Genomic DNA, 25,457 nt, shown 5'->3' with positions numbered 1-25,457 from the left:
TTTAGTTGTTACTTCTTCACACAAGATGGCGGCTCCCAGGGAGGAGGCATGAGCGCCCTGCCGTTACCGCTCCTCCTGCCGTACAGTTGCCACTTCGGGGCCTAACTCTGGCTCTTTGAAGCGGCTCCTGTGGGAAGGAGTCATAAGGAGGGAAGCGAGGATCGGACGCTGCCTTGCGTTTGGTTTGCAGTGGAAGAACTGACCCAGGAGGAAGAGAATAGGGGGGAAGGGGGAGTTAGTCTCAAGATGGCGGCTCCCAGGGCGGCAGGCGCAGTCTGAGCAGCTGAGGCGGGCTCGGGGAAGAGGTTCGAGACCTCACAAGCTGTACGGCGCGAGTCTCCGAGCAGCCCCCGAGAGTTCGAGTTCGTTCCACCGGCCTCCGGCGCGCCTCTGTCCCTTACGAGTGTCGAGGCTGTTTCGGGAGCGGCGGCTGCACTAAGCGCTGGGCGGGGAAGCGGGACGGTCTCAAGATGGCGGCTCCCACAATTGTGGTGTGAGCGCCGGCGGGGCTGGGACAACCGCGGTGCTTGTGGCTCCTTTCCACCCGCCCCGGAAGCCGGCCAGTGCAGGGGACTTGGGGGGTGTGGGAACCGGGCCGGGGCTCCGCCATTTCCGGCGGGGGAGGGCTACGACTGAGGAAGGGAGGAGAGAGAGGCGGCTCAAGATGGCGGCTCCCAGGGCCTCCCGCCCGAGCTTGTAAGCGGGAGCGCCCGGGCGAGTAGTCAGGGCGGCGGGACTTGGCGGCCTCCAGCTTCTCGGGGCTAGGCGCTCGAAAGTTTCGGGAGGCTCTTGAAGAGACGGGGTGAGCTAGAAGCAGGGGAAGAGCCAAAGGGAAGGAGGGTAGTTAAGATGGCGGCCTCCATGGAGCCGTCCACCGCTGTGTGAGGAGCGCTTCTCCGTGAGAGCTACCTTAGACTGAAGGGGGTGTGTGTGAGAGCAGTTGGGGGGCTCCTTTCCCGCCTGGTGACTTTTTTCCACCGCGGCCTTTCCCGCAACTATGGCTTCGGCCGTGTCGCCCGCCAACTCGCCAGCGGTGCTCCTGCAGCCTCGCTGGAAGCGAGTGGTGGGCTGGTCGGGTCCAGTGCCCCGGCCCCGCCACGGCCACCGCGCCGTGGCCATCAAGGAACTCATCGTGGTGTTTGGCGGCGGCAACGAGGGGATAGTGGACGAACTGCACGTGTACAACACGGGTGAGTGCAAAGCCCGCTGGGTCCTGGGATCTTTCCCTCCCTCCATCTCCTCCCTCTCCCTCTCCCTCTCCTTCCCTCCCTCCCTCCCTCTCCTCCTCCTCCTCTTCCCCCACCCTCCTCCCCTCCCTCCTCTCCCCCTCCCTCCCCTCCTTTCTCTTCCCCTCCCCTCCTGCCTTCTCTCCCTCCTCCCTTTCCTCCCTCTCCCTCTGCACCGATCTGCTCTCTCCTCTGTTCTGCGACCCTTTGCTCAGCCCGGCTTCCCTGCCCCCCCCCGTCTCCCCGTACCCCCCCCGCTCTCGCCCCCCTCCCGCTCCCCTGCATTTGAGGGGCGCTTTTCATTATCAGAAATTCTCTAGTCCGCTTGGTGAGGGGGCGGGGGCGTTGCCGGCGTTGACTTGAGACCCACACCGTTACCCGCCGGGCGGGCTGGCGGATGCGTCCCTTTGGCGCAGGGAGTCCCACCCCTTTCCTCCCTCCTGCGCCTGCTCGGCTCTTCTTCATCTTTGATGCTTATTCGGGAGAAATGACAGCTTCTAGATTACGGATTAGGGGCAGAGTTGAGCAGCCTAATCCCGACTGGGTAGGGGGCGGGGAGGGATTGTGTGCCCGGCTGGGGAGCCCTGGGGACTGGAAGATAGGGCGGCATTGCTGGCTCCCCCCTTCGCCATTTACTTCTGTACTATTCTTCTTTTCGGGTTGCTTCTTTTCTTCATCTGGGGGCTCCAGTGTAGGAGCTGCATTCCAGGGATCCGTAGTGCGCTAGGTGGGCCCTTAGCTCTTCTGCTTCTGGGCTTGACGTTATCCTCTCCATTTTCATTTCTCCCTCAAACCCGAGGCGTTGTTGATTGGGAGGAGTGGGATTGTCGGACACGGAAAGACCTAGCGTCCTTGCTAGGTCTGGGACTGGGCCGCATATTCCCCTCTTCCTGCGGCCACTGGCCTGTAGTGGCCTCTTGGCCTGGTTTGCGCACCATGTTGCTGCCTGTTGTAGGCACGTTGGCCCACCGCACCTTGCCTCGCTTGGAAGGAGGGCTAGGCACTCTCCCTGAGGCCACTGGGCTTGCAGGCCGTCTTTCTGAGGAGAGCCTGACAGACCAAGACACCCTGAGGGGAAAGCACAGGATGGCTGGCGCGCGTGCACGCACACCCACACGCCTGTCAGCGGTCTTTTAGGAAGTTCCCCTCTGCAGCAGGGGGATGCGTTCGGGTTGGTGGTGGCCAGGAGCTGTTTTCCAGCTCTTCCTCCTGACATGACACCTAGCACAGTCCACTTGCTCCAGATCCATTCTTTCCCACGGCTCTGGCAATACCAGGTTCTCGAACCCGAGCACCTCCTCCCAGCTTTGAGGTTGCTCTGGCGTGGGGACCTGGCGCCCAAGGGAGAAGGTGGTTAGCATGGTGAGAACTGGGTGCTCCTTCTCCCTCCCCTGAGGCAGAGAGGGCAGCTCTCTGTGCTCCCGGTAGGTTGTTGCCCCTACCAAGTTGACTTTCAGAGGCTGGTGGGGTGCTGGTGACCCTTTGCATTCCGGGACTCAGCACCTGTTGCCTCCAGCAAGGCTGTGCTGCTTGGTGGTGCTCCATGCCAGCTCAGACAGCTGCTGTGGCAGCAGTTAGCTCGGTAAGGTAAGGCCGAGGGGCAGGGCTGTTTTTAGAGAGGCCACTGCCCTGAGCAGAACCTTCTAAACTCCTTGGACTGACTTTATTCTCATAAGGCCTGGAGCAGCCTCCTTAACAGGGAAATACAATTTTAGAAAGTAGGGCAGGGGCCTAATTACCATCCGCTCTAAAGTCCACTGCTTCCAGGGGCTTGTGCATATTCATTAGTTTATTAAAATGAATTGGCCACTTTGGCATTAATTCGTTCCCCATCTGCTAGGGCATGTCATGTACTAGAGGGTAGGCAGCTTCCAAAGGGCTGCGGCCCTGGATTCCTTCAGGTTAGCAGTTTGGAAACTGCGCTAATCAACTCCTTAGGCGACTTCTCAGGAGAGCCGCTAGCTGACCCAGCTCCCCGTTCCTCGCCAGGTGTTTACCCGTTATTTGAACGGAGCAGGAATTTGGCCTGTGTTTGGTGTCTGCTCCTGGTTCTGGTAGTGGAAGGTTTTTGAGTTCTTGGGAGACACCGGGCTCAGTGTTGCCCCTCTTCCCCCTGTGGTGGCACAGATGCACGTGCCCGTCAGCCCGAGCTGTTGCCTTGACAGATGCCCTTCTGCTTACCGTTACTGTTTCCAGGCGGGTCAGAGCACGTATTCCTTAGGCCTCTTCTACTTTGCTTTCTGTGGGATGAAAGACCTTTTGGAGAGAGAGCTGATCTGCCTGGAAACATTCCCTGTTGCTAAGATTAAGGGCTCCAGGGGGCGCTTTCGGGTGTATGTGAGCACTTTGCTGCCTTGGTTAGCTCAGCGATCTGGGGGTGACACTTGAAGTGTGTGTGCTTCCTCTTTCGCGACAGCTATCACAGCGGCTGGGGGACACTTGTTTGGCCTTTGGGAGGTCTTAGGGTAGCTACTGTGCTTGGCCTTAGGGAATTTTATTTCATCGTAGCCAAGTGGATTACCGAGAGGACCTGGTACTGACAGTGGGGTGCGCCCTGGCAAGGGGAGGGTGTGGCTGGCCACCGAACCAGTTGCCCAAGGCTGGTCTACCTCAGTGGTCCTCTAACATCTGGTGACTGTGACAGCTGCAAGGAGCCTTGGAAAACATGTAGTATAACTTCCTTGTTTTTGCACATGAGGAAATCGGGGTCCCAGAGGGGAAGTGACAGGTCTAGGGTCACCCTACCAGCTGGCGGTAGGGTCACGCGGAAACGCTTGGGGTACAGATCTTCATGAAGACCGTTGGGCTGTCTCTTCCTTCAGTTAACAGGCACAGGCCACCACCTTGGCAGTACCTCCCTGTGCCTCTGTCCCTGTAACTAATTGGCCGCTAAGTTAGGTTTGTGTCAAATCTGTTTGCCCTCTATTCCGAGACCTCCTCTCTTCTCACTTGGCTCTTGCAGTCACTTCCTGATTGGCCCTGTTAGTTTCATTTGTCAGGAAATCCTGTTCACCCTTCAAGGCCTGGCTCCAAATTCACCTTTTCTGAGAAGCCCCCCCTGCCAGATGCCCTGTTCTGTGCTCCCAAGGTTTGGGTGTGGTGCAGAGAGACCTCTCCCAGGCTGCTGTTCCCCTTGCAAGTGGAGGGCATGGCAGCCTTCCTACTAGGTTGGGAGTTCGAGGATGGGAGTGGTCTTCTCTGTCCCTCCCCACGTTTGGCATTGCGTCTGCCACACAGGAAGCGCCCCGGCATGACAGAGCGAGCAAAACGGGCACCTGTGGACTGTCTCCCCAACTGGGTGGTACGGTCTCTAGGGGGTGATGCGTAGAGGTTGACAGGAGCTACTACAGATGGGTTTTGGCGAGTGTGGAAAGGGGTGCGGCAGCTGATAAAACCCAGAAACTGTGGTTTCAGGCTTGCTGAGGAAAGAAAGGGTGGAGTCATGTTTCTGGTCATCCCATGAAGGGTCCTGCATGCAGGTGGCCTCGTCTCCTCAAACCCCCCCCCCCCCCCAGCTGAGAGCACTGACAAGCCAGACTGAATGGAGAATGCGGGATCCAGAGGGGGTTACGAGATGCCCTGCTCGATGAGCTAGAGATAATATGATTACGGGACAGCTGAGCAGCAGGTGTGTTTGAGACGGCGGCTGTGCCATCTCGCGGGCAGAACCGGGCGTGTGGCTTCACACCAGAAACAGTGCTCGCTGACAAGACTGTTCTTGACATTGGCGTGGAGGGTCCCGGCCCTGAGTGTTCTAGAGCATCAGCTCCTCTTAAATGAGCTGGCGATTGTGAGCTCTTGGGACGTCGCAGGTCACTTCCAAGCTGGCCAGCTGGATCAGTGATTAGAGCGTGATGGAAAGCTGTGGGTTGATCCTGTTTGCCATGTGGCTTTGTCCCAGCCCTGAATACTGGGCCCCTAATGGCCCCAGAGCTCTGTGCAGCAGCTGTGAGGGTGCTCAGGTGAGTGAGGGCGGCCGATGGGTCTGGGTACATGGGGCCCTTGGGTGGGCACATAGTGATGACTTTGAAGTTGGTGACAAGGCTCTTGTCTGTCTATTTTGCTCTATGACCTCAGGTAAGTCACTTGCCCTCCTGGCCCTGTTCCTTTATCAACCGCGGGGTCTTGGCTGAGGTGGTCTCCAAGGCTTCTTTCAGCTGTTATCTTGGTAACTTGGGTGGAACCCCACCTCTTCCGATGTGTGCATGGGGGTCTGCCTCGGCGGCTCCACCATTGTTGCTTTTCACATGCAGTAGGGGTGACAGCAAGGTGGGGGGGGGGACTGGGGCCTGGGCGCATGCGTGTGCCACAGGCACTACAGCGCTGCACCCCCACCAGGAGAATGGCAGGCGGAGGGTGGGGGCGGCTTGCTCCTGGGTATCCTGGAGTCCTGGTGACTCCACTGAACCGTGGAGGAGGGATGGGGGTGCTGCGGAGGAGGATCAACAGCCTGTTCCAAACTGACTTGGAGATTTTGGGTAGCGGTGAGTGTAGGGGCACTTCTACCCCAGGAAAGGCTGTCAGAGTCTCAGGAGGTACAGTGTGCTTTTAGATGAGGGCAGGAGGCCCAAGTGTACATGGGGATTTGGGGTGGTGACATAGGACTTGTCACCTAGCATGCAGGAGAGAGCTGCTAGAGACCCGGTACGTGCCTATAGAGAAAGGCTGAGAAGCAGATGAGCAGCTGGGGGCTCTCAGGGCCCTCTCCATGGGAGGATCCTAACCCCCATTTGGACGCAAGGGCTGCTCCTTTCATGCTCGGGTCCCTTGCGCACCCCCCCAGGCACCTCAGTCTCAAGTCACTCTCATTTGACCACAGCCTGTTTAGGGACGTAGGATCAAATGTGTGTCAGGCACCCAGTTTTTGGAGAGAATGTGGTTTGTTGTTTAGGGACGGTTCTTTAAATAATTAACATGTAATGAAAAGGACCCCTCAAAAGAGGAGGATGTGTACTCTGACTTTTCTGGGAGGCCCTGGCTTGGCAGGTGTACAGGGAGCTGAAACCAGGACACAAGCCTGGAGTGGAGGGGAAGAGTGGGGTGATGGGTGGGGCAAGGGAGGACTTCTCATTCACCTTCTTCGGTGGTGGCCTCTCCACTCCACCCCCATTTAGAGATGATGGATTTGGGGGAAGCTTCCACAGCCAGCAGAAGCTGTAAGGCTGCCATAGAAGCTAATGCTGCTGCCACCACTTCTGGCTTTCAAGAATATTCTAGATCAGTATGGGTGTGGCACGAGGGGAGGGGTGGCTGGTTGTGGACCATCACCTAGGAGACGCCAGCAGAGATTGATTCTTGCCGCTGCCCCCCCACCCTCAGCCAGCAGGCTGGGCTGCTGTGATTGGTCTCCCTCACCTGCTCCCCCCCCTCCTGCCACTAGCACCTGCAGGGAGGGAGGGCCCTGGCTGGCCACAGTCACTCTTTGAGCCACTTAGAGGTGTAGCCCTGCGCTCCCATAAAGAGGTTCACACAGCCACTGAAGGGTGTTTTGGGTATTAGACATTTCTTTCCAATATGGGTCCTACTGAGCAGTGCGGAAAGGAAGTCAGTGGCCACATTCCCAGAAGCTAATAAATTATCTTGGTTAGTGACTTCCTGCTTATTAAGACAGGCTTGATGAGAAACGGGTGATTGCAGGCTGTTTTGAGGTGGCCTCTGAGGTCAGGGGGCTTAGAACTCTAGGTGGCTTGGAGGGAGGGCCAGCCCCTTCTTTCTCAGACTATGTTTGGCAGGCTGCTGGATTCGGGGAGTAAGAGGAGTGGGGACTCTGGTTCTTAGGAGTTCCTGAAGTGTTCTGACTTCTGCTTCCTTTCGTTCCCCAGCAACTAACCAGTGGTTCATCCCAGCCGTGAGAGGGGACATCCCCCCTGGGTGTGCAGCCTATGGCTTCGTGTGTGACGGGACCCGCCTGCTAGTGTTTGGTGGGATGGTGGAGTATGGGAAATACAGCAACGACCTCTATGAGCTCCAGGTAACGGCCCACACTGTGTTCTCAGTGTTTGAGGGGGAGGTGAGGCTGCCCTGAACACCCCACCCTCAGGAGAGGGGGCGACCCTGCGCTGCCCAGGACCTTCCTATTCCATTCGGGTGCCTACCTCCTCCTGCCTGGTTTCTCCCTCTAGGACAAATGGCCCAGGCCCCAATGGGGGCCAGTTCATCCCTGATACAATCCAAATCTTGATTTTACAGGCAAGCCGGTGGGAATGGAAGAGACTCAAAGCCAAGACGCCCAAAAATGGGCCCCCTCCATGTCCTCGGCTTGGGCACAGCTTCTCCCTTGTGGGCAACAAATGCTACCTGTTTGGGGGTCTGGCCAACGATAGTGAGGACCCCAAGAACAACATTCCAAGGTGAGGCTTTGTCCTCTTCATGTGGAATCATGGGGGTGGGTGTTCTTAGCTACGTGCCAACCAACCCCACCGTGCCAAGTCCCTTTCTTCTGAGAAATGAGAGGGTGACAGTAGGTGCCCCATAAGGAGCTTTCTGTCTCAGAGGTCTCTAACGCAGAGGAGGTGGCATGGCAGGAGGGCTGGGCCAAGAGGTAGAAACTCATCTTGCCTTTGGCTGACCCCTGCTCCTCAGACCAAGTTAGAGCTGGTGCTTTCCTTCCTAGCTTTTGCTGCCTGCAGACTTAGCGATGATATTTTCCAAGGCCGGTGGCCGAGTGCCTTTCTGAAGTCTGAAGGTAGTCCGAAACCAGCACCCCTCTTTACCCCAGGAGGCCTTAGCATAACGCCCGTTTTGTGTGCGAGGCAGCCCTGCACACCCCATCCCACTGCTCCTCTTGGACTCCCACTCATCCTTGGGAGCTTCTGGCAGCCCCTTCTTAGGACCAAGGGTAGAAGAACTTGCAGTCCATGTGGACCTAGCCCCTCTTTATCTCCTGCGGACTCTGCTGTTCACCCCTAGAAGCTGGTGAGGCCTCTGGTGCAGGCAGTCAGGGCTTGCCATAACTGACTTTTCTTCTCCAGGTACCTGAATGACTTATATATCCTGGAATTGCGGCCAGGCTCCGGAGTCGTAGCCTGGGACATCCCCATCACTTACGGCGTCCTGCCTCCACCCCGGGAGTCACATACGGCTGTGGTCTATACTGAGAAAGACAATAAGAAGTCCAAGCTGGTGATCTACGGAGGGATGAGTGGCTGCAGGCTGGGGGACCTCTGGACCCTGGATATTGGTAAGACATGGGTGCACCTGTCCCAGGAGCCTTGGAGCACAGCTAGTCTATGGGGTGGTGGGCGTAGGGTGGGTTTGTGCGGAGATGGAGTGAGCATACCACTTAGCTGCTCCTCCTCTTCGTGGCAGAGTAGGAGCGGGACCCTGTTTGCGGCTGTCATCTTTGCCTTGAGCTTGTGGCATTGCTTTTCAGAAAGAGTAAGGCTTCATTGACGGAGTTGGTGACTATCTTAGAGGAGGATAAGGGAGGAGATAAAGCTCTCTCTAGGGTGGTATTGGCTGGGTGAGGTAGCGTTCGTCTCTCTCCATTCGTCAGAGGTCAGACTAACGGGAATGACACACCTTGGTCTCTCACAGTTAGACCGGATGTTGAGAGACCATGAGACCTGCAGGGGCTACTTGGGATCGTAACCAGAGTGGGTGTCAGGAGTGGTTGAGAGAAGTTCAGGTTTTTGGCCTGAAGGAAAGCTGAGGGGACGAGATGGCTGATGACACATCTCTATAGGGTTACGTCGTCCTGTAGGTCAGTGTTGGCACTCAAACCATTTACCGTGAGATTCCTAGCAGCACGGCGCTTCCCAGAACTCGGTCTTAGACAGTGGAGGTGGAATGGGGGTGAACGCATTTTATGGAGAGTAGGGCGTATGAAGTGCGGTGCCTTTTGAGGATGTGCTTTCCGCTCCTACCCCAATCCCTGAGAGCAACACTGGCTCATAGCAGGTGCTCAGTAAGTGTTGGAAGAGATGCAGTTGCCAGGATAGTGAACCGAGCTTGGGAAATGCTGGAACCTGGTCACTAGAGGGCCTCTTGTGCGCTGTAGGGAGGCCAGGCATGGAATTCTTGAACTGGGTGGGCACCCACCTTCCAGAGCCTTCCCTGCATCTGGGGACCATCTTCTGGGGTGGAGGGCCTGGTTCTGACCTAGTGTAGCTAATCCTCCCTTCTCCATTGCTCTGCAGAGACCCTGACGTGGAATAAACCCAGTCTCAGTGGGGTGGCACCTCTTCCTCGAAGTCTTCACTCAGCCACGACCATAGGAAACAAGTGAGTAGCTGGCCATGGCTCCTCTCTTCCCAGCCCACCCCCGCTCCAAAAGGGCTCTCAGTGTTCGTTCCTGCAATTCCTAAGGCCCGAGGAGGCCTCTTCCTGGCTGGGCTAGCATTCCGCAGCCCCGTCTTTACATTACGACCCTGGGAGACCAAGACAGACTCAGGGTAGAGGGGCGCAGACTGTTCTAGATACTCTCCACGAGCAGGTGGGTGTCTTTGTCAACACCAAGGTCCCAAAGCACATATGAGAATGATGGGGACTGAGGTGAGCTTTAGGTGAGCTAAGGAACGGTGCCACATGGTGGAGGTGACACAGTTCTTGTGAGGGCTGAGCCACCTAGGAGAGGGCTGCATCGAGACCTTTCATGCGTCCTGGGGGACTCTCCTGGGGAGAGCTGGAGGACCAAGCGTGTTTAGAACTTTCTGGATGGAAGAGGTGGCCTCTAGCTTGGCACCTCCTCTACAACCCTCTCCTACTCTTCCCTCCCTCGTCCCAGAATGTACGTGTTTGGTGGCTGGGTGCCTCTCGTCATGGATGACGTCAAAGTGGCCACACACGAGAAGGAGTGGAAGTGTACCAACACACTGGCTTGTCTCAACCTGGGTATGGCCTCCTCGGGCTTGGAGTGGCCTGCGGAGGGCTGCGGGAGGCTGGCCCTCCTCAGTCCCGAGAGCTGTGTGGGGTGTGCAGGGAGTGAAGCTGCTTCTAAGGCCTGTGCCTCTAGAATCCACGAGCAGTAGCCACTGGTCAGAGCACTCTGAGGATGCTCCTCGCTTTCATTTTTTGAATAGGCTCTTTCCCTACACATGGTCCGGCATCTGAAAGCACGAAAGCTTAACTGTGCAGAGCCTCCCTCCTGCCTCCCATTCTGCAGAGACAGCCACATTGGTGGCTTCTCGTCCACCCGGCAGGGACTTTTCTACATATACAAGCACCGTCTATAGGTTCCCCTATAAACAAACCCACACCACGGCAGCCTGCTCTCCGCGGCGCTGCGCCTGGCCTTTTCCGTTTACTCTGTCTTGGAGACCATCCCATCCCATCCCCGCACGGCGAGCGGCCTCATTCTTTTGAATTGCTATCAAGGTGTTGAAACTTGCACAGACGCTACTCCGTGAGTATTCTTGCACCATTCTCGCCTACGTGCAAGTGCATTTGAAGGGCAAAAACCTAGAGGTAGAATCACTGTCGAAGGCTGTTGCCCAGCCATCGTGTGCAGAGCTTGTGCCCACGTAGATGTCCCTGGCAGTGCGGGCCCGGCAACCGTCAGACTGCACTTCAGTGAGTCGGATAGGTGATCGACTCTCCCCCCGCCCCCCGGGCCAGCCCCCGCCCCCCGCCCCCTGCTCACCTTGAGCCCCGGCTGCAACAGGCTCGGGAATCAATGCCAGGCGCCTTACGGTTTAAGTGCATTTCTCTTATTTTGAGTGAGGGTATGTATCTCTCTCTAGATCCTTCTGTCGCCTGTTCTGTAACTCGCGTTCCTCTTTGCCCATCTCTTTCTAGAGGCTCTTGTGTTGTTTGATGTGCAAGAAGTGAAACCTTTGGCTGTGCGTTTCAAATAGTTTTCCCAGTTTGTAGTTTGTGGTTTATAATTTTATCTTTTATGGTCTTTTTGCCATACTGAGTTATTTTTCGTTCGTTTGTTTGTTTTTAATTTAGTAATCTTTGATGACTTCCTGTTTTTAATTCCCCATCCCTGACAGCGAAAGGCCAAAGGGCCACTGGGGGTTATGGGTTCCTCTGCCCCCTTGCTGACCTCCCCCCTCCTGCCCTCCCCAGATACCATGGCCTGGGAGACCATCCTGATGGACACGCTGGAGGACAATATTCCCCGGGCCCGAGCTGGCCACTGTGCCGTAGCCATCAATACCCGCCTATACATATGGAGTGGGCGCGACGGCTACCGAAAGGCCTGGAACAACCAGGTCTGCTGCAAGGATCTCTGGTACCTGGAAACAGGTAAGGCAGCTGGATCGGGGTCATAGGCCGCCCCAGCACAGCTGCGCCACAGGTAGGGGTCTTATGCTGAGGCCCCTTCTCACCAGCTGTGCTCTATTGCAGAAAAGCCACCGCCCCCCGCCCGGGTACAGCTGGTGCGAGCCAACACCAACTCCCTGGAGGTGAGCTGGGGGGCAGTGGCGACAGCCGACAGTTACCTTCTGCAGCTCCAGAAATATGACATTCCTGCCACGGCTGCTACTGCCACCTCCCCCACACCCAATCCAGTCCCGTCTGTGCCTGCCAACCCTCCCAAGAGCCCTGCCCCAGCAGCAGCCGCACCTGCTGTGCAGCCGCTGACCCAAGTAGGCATCACGCTCCTGCCCCAGGCTGCCACCGCGCCCCCGACCACCACCACCATCCAGGTCTTGCCGACAGTGCCTGGCAGCTCGATTTCCGTGCCCGCTGCAGCCAGGACTCAAGGTGAGCTGGGGGCCTGGCAGTTTACCTGAGGGTAGGGGCTAGCCCACCAGGAGTTGGTGTCCCTGAGTGAGGGCTGCTCGAGACAGCACACCTGGCGGTCGTTAGCACCAGGGCTGGGAGAAAGGTCAGTTGTGCCTACGGACACACTCACTGAGGGTGTCTGGAAGGAGCAGACATGAAGCACGAGCAGGCACTTCACGTTTGCACGCTGAACCGGGCAGAGGCCTGGGACTCTGCTGATGTGGCCGCTTACTTACCTTACCAGGTGTCCCTGCTGTTCTCAAAGTCACCGGTCCTCAGGCTACAACAGGAACCCCATTGGTCACCATGCGACCTGCCAGCCAGGCTGGGAAAGCCCCCGTCACCGTGACCTCCCTTCCTGCAGGCGTGCGAATGGTTGTGCCAACGCAGAGCGCCCAGGGGACGGTGAGGATCCATTGAGTAGGGTGGGACTTCTTGGTGATCCGTGGTGCCGACTGGGCTTAGACTTTACCCAGCCCCAGCACCGTGCAGCCTGGGCTTTTCTTGGCTGCAAAGCACTGATGAGGCAACCCGTTGTTACCGAGTTAATACAAGTTTGTAAGCTGTTGCCTGAGAAAGACTTCCCTGTTGTCTGAATCTATTCCGATGAAGGCGTCTTAAAACGTGAACTTTCTTGTTAGGAAGCCTGAGGGGAGAATCTAGCCAGGTAGGGTTTGACCCAGGCTCAGGAGGAGAGCGCTGTATCTGACTCCGTGGTCTTTAGAAAAGATCTAGAGTTTCTGGCAGACTCTGGCTGCTGGGTTGCCGCACCTGGTCAGTGCAGGAGGCCAGGTTGGGGCCAAGAGATGCTGCTGAGATGAATGCTAAGCTGGCAGGGCTGAGCTGCTTGATGGGGTTCCCTGCTATGGGGACTTCAGCAGAACCCACCACTGCTGCTCTCTGTGGGCTCACACTCCCCGTGCCCACCACAGGTGATTGGCAGCAGCCCACAGATGAGTGGCATGGCTGCGCTGGCAGCTGCAGCTGCCGCCACCCAGAAGATCCCTCCTTCCTCAGCACCCACTGTGCTGAGCGTCCCGGCGGGCACCACCATCGTCAAGACCGTGGCTGTGACACCTGGCACCACGACCCTCCCGGCTACTGTAAAGGTGGCCTCCTCACCAGTCATGGTGAGCATTACTTGGGCCTGCTTCTGAGCCAGCAGCCTTGGGGTGAGGGCCTCCTGGGCACTAATAAGACAGGGCTCACTCCTTTCGGGCTTTGGACCAACCTGCAGGGCTGTTGGCCCACATGGCTGCTTGCCGTGGGCTGCGGCGTCAGTGGTTACTTTTGGGGGTGTGCTGGCCTTAGGCTAGATGTGCGGTCCGTATCCTCCCTTGCTTTACTAAAGAAAAGGCAAAGCAAATTGAGCCGTTGTTCAGGTGGCTTGGTGGGGGCAGGTAGGAGAACAGGCAGGTGGGAGCTGTCGGCCTGCCGGGACTTTCTGGGTGGAGGCTCGGCCTCTCTGTCCCGCTCATCAGCTCTTCTCTGCCCCTTCAAGGTGAGCAACCCAGCCACTCGAATGCTGAAGACTGCAGCCGCCCAGGTGGGGACATCCGTCTCCTCTGCTGCCAACACATCCACTCGCCCCATCATCACAGTCCACAAATCAGGGACTGTGACTGTGGCCCAGCAAGCCCAGGTGGTGACCACGGTGGTGGGTGGAGTCACCAAGACCATCACCCTGGTGAAGAGCCCCATCTCTGTCCCAGGAGGCAGCGCTCTGGTGAGTGACAGGTTCCACTCTGCTGCATGTGACAGCTACCAGGTCGTGGCACTGCCCTGGGCCTATGCCAGGAGAGCCCGAACCCAAGCCATACTGTTGATTGGTTTCCAGATCACTCCTTGCTCCATCCTTTCCCTTTTAGATTTCCAACCTTGGCAAAGTGATGTCAGTGGTTCAGACCAAACCAGTTCAAACGTCAGCGGTCACAGGCCAGGCATCTACGGGCCCGGTGACTCAGATCATCCAGGTGAGCTCGTGGGCCCCGGGCTGCAAGAGGGGCTTGTATCCCTGCCTAGAGCAGGTCTCTCAAGCACGTGTGGCACAGAGTCCCATGGCTTGGTCCCGTCACTCATGGTCTCCAAACATTCCCTGAGTGCTCAGGCCACCAGTAGAGAGGAGGCACAACAGACTTTGTGCCAGACTTTCCATGTTGGCAGTGATGCCAGTTCCCCTTGCCTTCTACCTGTTTGACTCTTGCAGACCAAAGGGCCCCTGCCAGCCGGGACCATCCTGAAGCTAGTGACCTCAGCAGATGGCAAGCCCACCACCATCATCACCACCACGCAGGCCAGTGGGGCTGGGACAAAGCCCACCATTCTGGGCATCAGCAGCGTGTCCCCAAGCACCACCAAACCTGGCACGACCACCATCATCAAGACCATCCCCATGTCAGCCATCATCACACAGGCTGGCGCCACAGGTAGGGGCCTCCCCTGATGACAGAGGGTGTTGGGAGGCTGACGCTGGACAGGCGAGTGGATGCTGGATGCTGGGTTAGGGCGTGCTTTTGGTTTGGTTCTGCGTTTCCTCTCTTCCTCTCTCTGCCTTTTTTTTTTTTTTTTTTTTAAGATTTTATGTATTTATTCATGAGAGAGACAAGGCAGAGGGAGAAGCAGGTTCCATGTAGAGAGCCTGATAAGGGACTTGATCCTGGGACTCCATGGATCACACCCTGGGCCGAAGGCAGGCGTTAAACCACTGAGCCACCCAGGGATCCCCCTCTCTTTGCCTTTTATTTCACCTTTGTAGGGAGGCAGCAGGGGTGCGGCTGTAATTGGTACTTGGTTTGAATCAAGGGGTGGTAGAAGGAACTACTTTCGAGAGGGCTCAAGGGAAATGGGGAATGGGCACTGACGTGGAGAGGAGCCCCAGAAGCCAAGCTGTCCCTCTCGCCCAGGTGTGACCAGCAGTCCTGGCATCAAGTCCCCCATCACCATTATCACCACCAAGGTGATGACTTCTGGAACTGGAGCACCTGCCAAAATCATCACAGCTGTCCCCAAAATCGCCACTGGCCATGGGCAGCAAGGAGTGACTCAGGTGAGGCATGCCTGCCTCTCCCCTCACCCCAGTGTCCAGTCCAGGACCCCAGCAGGCCACATGTGTCCTCCTGAGGGGCCCGGGGGTGGGGGTGGCACGGGGTCTGGGCAACGTTGGAGTGACATGGGGGTGCTTTCCTCTGGCATTCCAGGTGGTGCTAAAGGGGGCCCCTGGACAGCCAGGCACCATCCTCCGCACCGTGCCCATGGGGGGTGTCCGCCTGGTCACCCCTGTCACTGTCTCTGCCGTCAAGCCAGCTGTCACCACGTTGGTTGTGAAGGGCACCACAGGTGTGTAGCCTAGATTTCTGGGCCCGCCTCCCCACGGGAGAGGTGCCTTCTCCCAGCCTTCTGTTCCCATGGAGTGTGTTCCAGAGCCCCCAGTGCCCTGGCCCCACCAGGTGAAAAGTTGCGGGCAGGGGTAAGGCCCCAGCTGAGGGCCTAACCCTCCCCGTGGCCCCTCCCCTTCCAGGTGTCACAACCCTCGGTACAGTGACAGGCACCGTTTCCACCAGCCTGGCCGGAGCTGGGGGCCACAGTACCAGCGCCTCCCTGGCCACACCCATCACCACCTTGGGTACCATTGCCACCCTCTCAAGCCAAGTGATCAACCCCACTGCCATCACAGTTTCGGCCGCGCAGACCACACTGACGGCGGCCGGTGGGCTGACCACCCCCACCATCACCATGCAGGTAGGGTGCCTGCGTGCGTGAGCGTGCGGATGAGCCCCAGCCCGAGGCTGTCCCTCTTTTCCTCCCCTGTGTGGCTCCTTTTCCTTCCCTGTTGCGCCACTGCGATTCTTAGTCACCATCCGATAGTCTGTTGCGGTGAGACATCAGGTCTCAGGCGGTTACAGGTTTTGAACACTGGCCAAGTGTTTTTTCTTACGGCGTAGAGGATGCAATCGATAGTTCATCTTCGTGCGTGTATAGCGTTTTTCTCTCTTTTGTGCATCTTAAGCTGAACTGGTGGATGGCAAAAGTGGCTGTTGCTGGCCTTTGTGTGGTGCAGGGTGGGTGGGGCTCCCTCCCTCCCTCCCTCCCTCCCTCCCTCCCTCCCTCCCTCCCTCCCTGGCCAGGCACTAGCCTCAGCCTCTGCCTCTGACTTGACCCCACAGCCCCTTCCCAGTCCTCATGGCCTTGGAGGTGAAGCCATGCCTCTTCCCTGGTCTCTGAGCTGGGCGACAGGGCGAGCAGGTCCTGCATGTACTAGGGCTGTGGCTTTAGGAGCCAGCACGGGTGACATGATAGGATGGTGGGAAGGCCAGACACATGACAAGCTGCAGAGGTGTACAGGTAACTCTTCTCTTCTGTCTCCTGCCCTAGCCTGTCTCTCAGCCTACACAGGTGACTCTCATCACGGCGCCCAGTGGCGTTGAGGCCCAGCCCGTGCATGACCTCCCCGTGTCCATTCTGGCCTCACCTACTACAGAGCAGCCCACGGCCACAGTCACCATTGCCGATTCAGGCCAGGGGGAGGTGCAGCCAGGCACCGTGACGCTGGTGTGCTCCAACCCGCCCTGCGAGACCCACGAGACGGGCACCACCAACACGGCCACCACCACCGTTGTGGCTAATCTCGGGGGGCAACCCCAGCCCACCCAAGTGCAGTTCGTCTGTGACAGACAGGAGGCAGCCGCTTCTCTCGTGACCTCAACGGTCGGGCCACAGAACGGCAGCGTGGTTCGCGTCTGCTCCAACCCGCCGTGCGAGACCCATGAGACGGGCACCACGCACACGGCCACCACCGCCACGTCCAACATGGCCGGCCAGCACAGCTGCTCCAACCCGCCGTGCGAGACCCACGAGACGGGCACCACCAGCACCGCCACCACCGCTATGTCCAGCATCGGCACCAACCCACAGCCAGACGCCCGGCGTGCCTACGTGGCTGGCAGCACTCCCGCTGTGGTCCGGATTGGCGTGGCCCCTGGGGCGTCAGAGGGAGCCCAGGGTTTTGTCAAGCCCTTGTGCCAAACCCGCCAGACCAGTGTGACCAGCACCACAATGACTGTGATGGCCACGGGAGCCCCATGCTCAGCTGGCCCACTCCTTGGGCCAGGTCTGGCCGTGGAGTCTGGTGGCCGCGGCACCACTTTTGTGCAGCTGGCTCCCGTGAGCGGCCAGGTCAGACCCAGCGTTCCTGGTGGCAAGGACACCCCCGTGGCCAGCCTGAGTCAGCTGGTGTCCGTGGGGCGCCAACTGGAGGCCCATCACACCCACACAACCAACACCCCCACCACAGTCCGCTCCACCATGGGTTCCGGGGAGCCCAGCGAGGCCCGGGGGACCCCCATGCCCGCGTATGAGAGCTCACCTGGTCCTGCTGTGACTGTGACAGCCCTGGAGGCGCTGCTGTGCCCCTCGGCCACCGTCACCCAAGTCTGCTCCAACCCACCCTGCGAGACCCACGAGACGGGCACCACCAACACCGCCACTACCTCGAACGCAGGCAGCACCCAGCGGGTCTGCTCCAACCCACCCTGCGAGACCCATGAGACAGGCACCACCCATACACCCACCACCGCCACGTCCAGTGGGGGTGCGGGCCAGCCCGAGGGTGGGCAGCAGCCCCCTGCCGGCCGCCCCTGTGAAACACACCAGACCACTTCCACCGGTACCACCATGTCAGTCAGTGTGGGTGCCCTGCTCCCCGATACCGTCCCCTCCCACAGGACCCTAGAGTCGGGCTTGGAAGTAGCGGCACCACCCACCATCACCCCCCAGGCTGGTGCTTCGTTGCTGGCTCCTTTCCCGACACAGAGGGTCTGCTCCAACCCCCCTTGTGAGACGCACGAGACGGGCACCACGCACACAGCCACCACAGTCACCTCCAACATGAGCTCAAACCAAGGTGAGTGAAGACTGGCTTGGCGTTGGTTGTCTCCCAGAGCCCAGGGCTCAAAGGCTGAGGGAGGTGACCAGGATCCACCTAGGTAGAGGCCAGTAGTCAGATTTCTTGGGGCTCGGTGTTCCAGCACAGATCCAGGCAACCGAGTACCTGGAGGCTCTGGGGCTCCTGCTGGCCTAGTACTCGTCACCCTCCCATTTGCCTCCTTTCCCTACAGATCCCCCACCAGCGGCCAGTGACCAGGGAGAGGTGGAGAGCACCCAGGGTGACAGCGTGAACATCACCAGCTCCAGTGCCGTTACAACGACCGTGTCCTCCACACTGACGCGGGCTGTGACCACTGTGACACAGTCCACACCGGTCCCAGGTCCCTCGGTGCCGGTAAGAGCCCCAGGATCCCCTGTGCCACCTCCCTGCCACCCACTGCTTTCGGCCTGTGCTGTTCCCGAATTGGACACCAGGTGTCGCTCTTGCACCAGGCACGGGCTGCTCCTGGGCCTTCTTCCTGACCATAAAAGGGCAGCCTGCGGCGCACGCGCTCCCTGGGCCAGGAGGCGGGGGTCTCCCAGGCCCCAGCGTCTCTGAGACGCTTTGATTTCCGTGGCTGTTTCCCATCGCTTGTCGTTTGGCTGTAACCTGTACGAGTGACGCGGCGGGAGCTGGAGTGCCCTTTTGGCTAGACCAGGAAGCCTCTCTGAGGATGGGCGAAAATCGGCCAGCAGGTCCCAAGGGTCTCCCTTGCTGCGCCCCTCGCTTCTCTTGTCACCTGCTGCCCCTTCCCATCGAATGGGGTTACGCTGGCCCACGGAGAGTGCAAATCCAGGTCTCCAGGGAAAGATGAAGGCTGCCTGGTTCTGGCCGCCCTCTCCTCCCCTCTGACGGGGGCTTCTCTCCCTTTCTAGAAGATCTCATCAATGACTGAGGCTACCCCAGGGGCTCTGACCACCGAAGTCCCCATCCCGGCCACGATAACAGTGACCATAGCCAACACAGAAACTTCTGACATGCCCTTCTCTGCTGTTGACATCCTGCAGCCCCCAGAGGAACTCCAGGCCTCGCCAGGGCCTCGCCAGCAGCTGCCGCCACGGCAACTCCTGCAGCCTGCCTCCACACCCCTGATGGGGGAGTCCGCCGAGGTCCTGTCAGCTTCCCAGACCCCTGAGCTCCAAGCCGCCGTGGATCTGAGCAGTACAGGGGACCCGTCTTCGGGCCAGGAGCCCACCAGCTCAGCTGTGGTGGCCACCGTGGTGGTCCAGCCGCCCCCGCCCACACAGTCCGAAGTAGACCAGTTGTCCCTTCCTCAAGAGCTGATGGCTGAGGCCCAGGCGGGCACCACCACCCTCATGGTGACGGGCCTCACCCCTGAGGAGCTGGCGGTGACTGCCGCCGCTGAAGCGGCTGCCCAGGCCGCAGCCACAGAGGAGGCCCAGGCCTTGGCCATCCAGGCGGTGCTCCAGGCTGCACAACAGGCCGTCATGGGTAGGTGCTGGTCGGGGTGGGGGTGGGGTGGGGGCATGGAAGAGCTAACCACAGCATCTTCAGTCTGGGCCAGATGGGAGCCCCAAGGGGAAGATGGGTCCCTCAGGAGGAGCAAGGACTTGGGGTTCTGGAGCCTCTTGCTGACCGCCCTGGCTGGGTGGCTACAGTGATGGGCAGCCCCAGAAGAGGAGGCTCGCTCCCTGCCAGAGTGGCAGGAGTTGGATATGAACAGGAGGATGGGCCCAGCGAGTGGGTTGGGCTTGGCACCCAAGAAGTAGGCAGAGCGCCTCAGTCCAGGGAGGGCCAGGAGGTGGGGCCCACGGCCATCACAGCTGCCCCCAGGGACTCGAGGCTAGGAGGGGAGTGGAGCGGTGGCAGGAAGTGGGGCTGGGCCATGCCGTGTGGCACACCTCTTGAGTAGCACTCCTTGCCCCCCGCTCTCCCCACTGGAGCAGGCACCGGGGAGCCCATGGACACGTCCGAGGCAGCAGCAGCTGTGACGCAGGCGGAGCTGGGCCACCTGTCGGCTGAGGGCCAGGAGGGCCAGGCCACCACCATTCCCATCGTACTGACACAGCAGGAACTGGCGGCCCTGGTGCAGCAGCAGCAGCAGCTGCAGGAGGCGCAGGCCCAACAGCAGCACCACCACCTCCCCACTGAGGCTCTGGCGCCCGCTGACAGCCTCAACGACCCGACCATCGAGAGCAACTGCCTCAATGAGCTGGCCGCGGCTGTCCCCAGCACTGTGGCCCTGCTGCCCTCCACGGGCACCGAGAGTAAGCAGGGGTGGGGGCTGGCCTAGTGCGCCCTTCCCGGGGAGAGAAGGTCTGCGGGCGGGCGGCTGGGCCTTCCCCGCAGAGATGACAAGTGTGGTCCGGCCCCATAGAAGGGCTCCCCCGCAGAAGCCAGGTGTCCAGGGTGGCTCCCGCTGACGTTTTCCTTCCTCACAGGCCTGGCCCCCTCCAACACCTTTGTGGCCCCCCAGCCCGTCGTGGTAGCAAGCCCCGCAAAGCTGCAGGCTGCGGCCACCCTGACCGAGGTGGCCAACGGCATTGAGTCTCTGGGCGTGGTGAGTGTGCTATGATGAGGTTTCAGGGGGTGCTGCCTCTGGGCCCCAAAGGCTGAGGGTTTGATCTTTCCTTCCCACCTTCCAGAAGCCAGACCTACCGCCCCCGCCCAGCAAAGCCCCCGTGAAGAAGGAGAATCAGTGGTTTGATGTGGGGGTCATTAAGGGTACCAACGTAATGGTGACACACTATTTCCTGCCACCAGATGATGCTGTTCCTTCAGACGTAAGTTTTCCTGGGAGCTGATGCCCTGGGGGCGGGGGGGGGGGGTCGTGGCTGTGAGGCAGGTATTGGGACTTGTGGGAACTTCTAAAGTTCCCCAGGACCGTCTTCCAGTTTGAGGCCAGCCCGACGACAGCCACGTGGAGAGCGTGCTCCATATGCTTCCTTTGCCTGTGTCCCTTTCCCCAGGATGACTCGGGCACCGTCCCCGACTACAACCAGCTAAAGAAGCAGGAGCTGCAGCCGGGCACAGCCTATAAGTTCCGTGTTGCCGGGATCAATGCCTGTGGCCGAGGGCCCTTCAGCGAGATCTCGGCCTTTAAGACGTGTCTGCCTGGTTTCCCAGGGGCCCCCTGTGCCATTAAAATCAGCAAAGTGAGTGTGCTGTGGGATGACCGTGTGCCCAGCCGGAGTAGAGCAGGCCTAGGCTGAGTCCGTGCGCTGGGAGTGCCCGTCTGAGGTGCAGCTTCTGGCCGTCCCCCTCCCCGTCTCGGACACTAGTCCGAGCTGCTAGTGTTCAGTGAGGGTCTGTCACCTGCCATGTTGCACGTGTTTTTTTATGCAATCCTTCATCATCTTGAAGAGGTCTGGGATCTCATGAGGAAACTGAGGCGCCAGGAGACTAAGTGCCAAGTCGCATGGTCGGTGGCAGAGCAGGTGAAGGAAGGCTATGCTTTCAGTCCCTGTTCATTGTATTTCGCCGTTCCGTCAGGCCGCCTTCTGGGTCAGGGCAGGCGAGGCCATGTCCTCAGAGCTCCGTACGTCTGCTGTGAAATAGCTCTGTTGTGTCAGGAAGGGGGGTGAGGTATGAGCAGTCGGTTCTGGAAGCTGTGAAGCGTTCTCGCTCCTGTTCCTGGACAAGCAGAGTGAGATAGTCACAAAGGCCACAGGCAGCATGGCTTGACCTCTGGCCCCTTGGTTCTAGAGTCCGGATGGTGCTCACCTCACCTGGGAGCCGCCGTCTGTGACCTCCGGCAAGATCATCGAGTACTCGGTGTACCTGGCCATCCAGAGCTCGCAGGCGGGTGGCGAGCCCAAGAGTTCCACCCCGGCCCAGCTGGCCTTCATGCGGGTGTACTGTGGGCCCAGCCCCTCCTGCCTGGTGCAATCCTCCAGCCTCTCCAATGCTCACATCGACTACACCACCAAGCCCGCCATCATCTTCCGCATCGCCGCCCGCAACGAGAAGGGCTATGGCCCGGCTACTCAAGTGAGGTGGTTGCAAGGTGGGTGTCATTCGTCTGGCTCCTTGGGCGTCACGACATAGGGTGGGGTGCCCGGACTTGGAGCTTTACCGTTGCAGGAGTTAAGGGAGATAGCCTGAGGTGGGTGCTCCATGGTGGAGGAGCCTGGCGGGGGGCACCTTGCCTCATCCGTGGGTTCAGGGAAAGTTTTCCAGGGATGTTTGAGGCGAGATGAGGGATTGCAAGAACTTGAAGGGAAGGAGGTACAGGGTGAGGCCCAAGTCCAGGGGGCAGGGTGTGGAACGGACATCGTGGCATGCCCCGTCGGGCTTTGTGCCAGTTCCCATGACGCTGACTGGGGAGAACAGTGAAGGCCTCTGACCTGGGCCCAGGACGACCGCAGGAGGTGGCACATGCAGGTGGCACACATCAGTCTCCATGTGCCTGCCGGTGACGGCGGGGCCAAGAGGCTTCTCTAGGGTGCAGGCAGGGTGGCCACATCATGTCTGCTCTCGTCCTCTTGGCTGGTGGACTGCTGTGTGGCCGAAGTCGTCCTGCCTGCCCACCTCGCTGACCTGCCCATGGCTCCACTTTCCTTGCAGAAACCAGTAAAGACAGCTCTGGCGCCAAGCCAGCCAGCAAGCGGCCCATGTCCTCTCCGGAAATGTAAGCAGGAAACCCCTTTCGGGAGCCTTCTGAGGCTGGGGGTAGACAGCTCCTGGGAAGAAGCAGCATCGGAGGGGGCTGCTAACGGGGTGTGAGGTACCGGCCCGGGGGAGGCCCACGCGAGGCCCACCTGTGCTTTCCCCGCGTTGTCAAGATCCACGCTGATCCTTCCTTTTTCTTCTCTTCTCCCAAGGAAATCCGCTCCAAAGAAATCTAAGGCAGATGGTCAGTGAGAGGCAGCTCCCCTGCACCTGGATTCTTCGCCAGACCCCCCCTTCTGCTTCAAGAACGCCACCTGCCAGGGCCCACCCATCCTACCCACCCGGCGCTCACACTTCACCCTCAGGAGCCACTGGCCGCCACTCATTCTCTCTCTCTCTCTGTTTTTAAAATACTCTCAAGAAAGCACATCTTACCATTGCTGTGGGAGGAAGCAGAACGCCGATCTGGAAGAGCAGTGAGCAAGTGAGACAACAGTGTGCCCTCCTCCTCTCTTCTCCCTACCAGTGCCGTCCACTGGGAGCCGAGCGAGCCCGGAACTCCGAGGCCCTTGAGGGAGCTAGACAGACACTTCAGATGAAGCAGACACGACGCAGAGAACGGGAAGCACGCGCCTCCAGTACCCGCACGCCTCTTGCAGTTTGTCACCTTGGTTCCGAGGGGGCAGCCAAGGGTGGGAGGGGCTGCAGCATGGAAGCAGAAGAGAGGCGCCCCTGGCCCCCCTCCCCTGCCTCTGCTCCGAGAACGTTGGCGGGGCGCCCGCGCACTAGATGTCCACCTGGTTCCGTTTTACTTTGTTACCTTTACATATCCCACCACCTCTTGGCCCCGGGCTTCAGCTTTGTGCAACCCCGCCTCGGCGGCCTTCGTACTCCGACCCGATTCCCCTTCCTTCTTTCCCCATTAGAGAGCTAGAAAATGAGAAGAAAAAGAAAGAAAGGGGGAAGAATGAGCCCACGGTGGCCTGAGCAGCGTTCCGTGCAAATCTCCTGACTCCCAGCGGGGTGCAGAGCAGCCCCCGCCGAGCCTGGCTTTGGCCCCTGGGTCGGGGCCAGGGGCCACACCACCAACTGCTGCATTTGTTGTATTTTTTTTAAGTTGGAATTGATGAAGTTAACATTTTTATTGTAATTTTAGCCTTAGCGTGTGGGGTTTTGTCCCTTTTTTTTGTTGTTGTTGTTGTTAGCTGTGTACAGAATGTGTATCTTTTTTTTTCCTCCCCCCTTGCCCCTCCCCCCCCTAACTTTTACTTTTTTCTCCTTGGCTAAGCCTTGGCAGGGACCTTTCTGGAAGAAAAGCTGGGGGCAGCCGGGACAGGAGAGGCGTGGGATCTTCCCTGCGGGCCTGGCATTTGCTGCCTGGCCCAGTCTCCTCTTGATGGCCCCTGCCATCCGCCCCTTCGCTTGTCCCTGGGCTTCTGGGACAAAGGAGGGGTGAGCTGTCAAACCTCACTCCCCATGGGTGATTGCTCTTTACCTGTAAGATTGAACTTGAGTCTGTTGGAGCCTAAAGTCAGGTTTTTAAGGAGCTGGTCCTGGGTCCACGTGCTCTCAACACCCCCGCCCCCAGGGTCCCTCCTTGGCCAATTGGCTTATAGTATCGCCACCCTCAACTGCTGCTTCCTGCAGCCACCCACTTCAGGCAGCCTTGTGTCAAAAGGGGTGGGGCGAGGGGATGGAGGGGAACTGGGTTTCGGAGAGCAGATATGTGTGGTGTCATTCCTGATGGACCCTGGGGAAGACGCGGCCCCTGGGAAAGACACGGACCCTGGAGAAGCGGGCTAGTAGCACCAGTCACCAGTTCTGTGAATTTGCAGGGCTGTGCCCATGTTCCCAGGACCAAACCTGGGAGGCTCGGGCTCTGCTTAGCGTGGCTCCTGAGTCAGCTTTTTGCCCCACGCCCAAGCTTTAGGAGCTGAGCAAGGCTTGCCAGCAGGTTGTGCAAAAGGAATTCAAGCGAGCAGCCAATCTTTCCAGATCCCCCATCTCTGCCCTGGAGATGCAGCTGCAGTGAGGGGCCCGGCCTCCGCAGACCCCTGCCACTGGCCCACAGCTCCTGGGGCCTCTGGTCTGTTGTACTATAGTATACTTCGCTGTGGAAAATGTCACGTTTAGTCAGTCACCTTGGAGCCCACTCGCCTGGTCCCGTTGTTTCCCTGCCCTTCTCTTGAGCGCCCTTTGATTTCTCTCGTTTCTGAGAACAGTACATCCGTTCATCTATTGTAGAGTAACCCCCGTGACTCAATATTACCATAGTGCGATGTCGTTTTGTGCTATTTTGAACAATTAAAAGACTTTTTTTGAAATAACTACCTACTCTTTGACTGTGTCTAGGGCTCCCGGGGAGGAGGCTAGAGGTGTGACACAGCCGTCCACCCCCGTGGCTCACCGACACCCCCCCGCCCAGGAGCTTCTTGCTCCGAAGGGCAGTGAGCAGGGTTCCCGATTGCCTCCCAAGCTTCAAGGCTCCAGTGAGGTCAAGGGACTCTGGCCAGCTGCTGCCCATTCCTTGCCTAGAGACTGGATCACCTTCCCTCCTGCACCCAGAGGACGGAGGACTGGGATAAAGGACTGGCAGGTCACTAGCCACCAGCCACCCTGGACAAGTGGGGAGGGCTGACCTGGGCTCTTTCCACTGAGAGCTCAGGTCCCCTGGAGCGTCTGTTCCGTAGGATAGACCTGGATCGCCTACGGGGTGGCTCTTGGGTCTGAGGCTTATTAGCAGGCTCTGTAGGACCGAATACCATGCACACACGAGTCAGGCCCCCAAAAGAGAAGGAGCAGAACTTTCAACTGTTGGCGGCGGCATCATTGATGCGGGTGGTACAGCCAGGGTGAAACGGATGGGCTTAGTGCCTAGCGCCACCTGGTCGGGAGGAGCAGCGCTCTAGCCTGGCACTCTGGCACTCGTGCTAGGGACCCAAGGGCCTTGTTACCCTCTCATCCAGTCGCTCCATCTCCACTCTTTGGGTGCGTGTACCCATGCAGTGCCAGCGCACGGCCACCTCTCGGAAAGCCTCTGAGGGCAAGCTTCTCTCTCCCTG

General features: G+C 59.0%; 1 protein-coding gene across 6 annotated transcripts; it reads left to right on the top strand.

The window, feature by feature from the left end:
- Positions 1-6: 6 nt before the first annotated feature.
- On the top strand, positions 7-24,722 carry HCFC1 (host cell factor C1). Of its 6 annotated transcripts, none has more exons than XM_035711396.2 (26): positions 7-1,190; positions 7,049-7,197; positions 7,416-7,576; positions 8,198-8,406; positions 9,365-9,449; positions 9,952-10,058; positions 11,238-11,417; positions 11,520-11,879; positions 12,145-12,305; positions 12,833-13,030; positions 13,402-13,626; positions 13,769-13,873; positions 14,107-14,326; positions 14,804-14,946; positions 15,098-15,236; positions 15,418-15,638; positions 16,272-17,799; positions 18,014-18,177; positions 18,702-19,275; positions 19,728-20,051; positions 20,226-20,344; positions 20,430-20,567; positions 20,754-20,939; positions 21,490-21,790; positions 22,351-22,414; positions 22,608-24,722. In XM_035711396.2, exons 1-26 carry the CDS (start codon positions 998-1,000, stop codon positions 22,645-22,647), a joined length of 6,294 nt encoding a protein of 2,097 aa, XP_035567289.1. In that variant the 5' UTR covers positions 7-997; the 3' UTR covers positions 22,648-24,722. The 6 variants fall into 6 exon arrangements, with proteins under 6 accessions (XP_035567289.1, XP_035567288.1, XP_035567287.1 ...); XM_035711395.2 differs by having other exon boundaries at positions 18,699-19,275; positions 19,731-20,051; XM_035711394.2 differs by having other exon boundaries at positions 18,699-19,275.
- Positions 24,723-25,457: the final 735 nt, after the last annotated feature.

Source organism: Canis lupus, chromosome X (assembly GCF_003254725.2).
Source record: "Canis lupus dingo isolate Sandy chromosome X, ASM325472v2, whole genome shotgun sequence".
NCBI lineage: Eukaryota > Metazoa > Chordata > Mammalia > Carnivora > Canidae > Canis > Canis lupus.
Note: the sequence above shows the minus strand (reverse complement) of the source record. Positions and strands in the feature narration are given on the sequence as shown.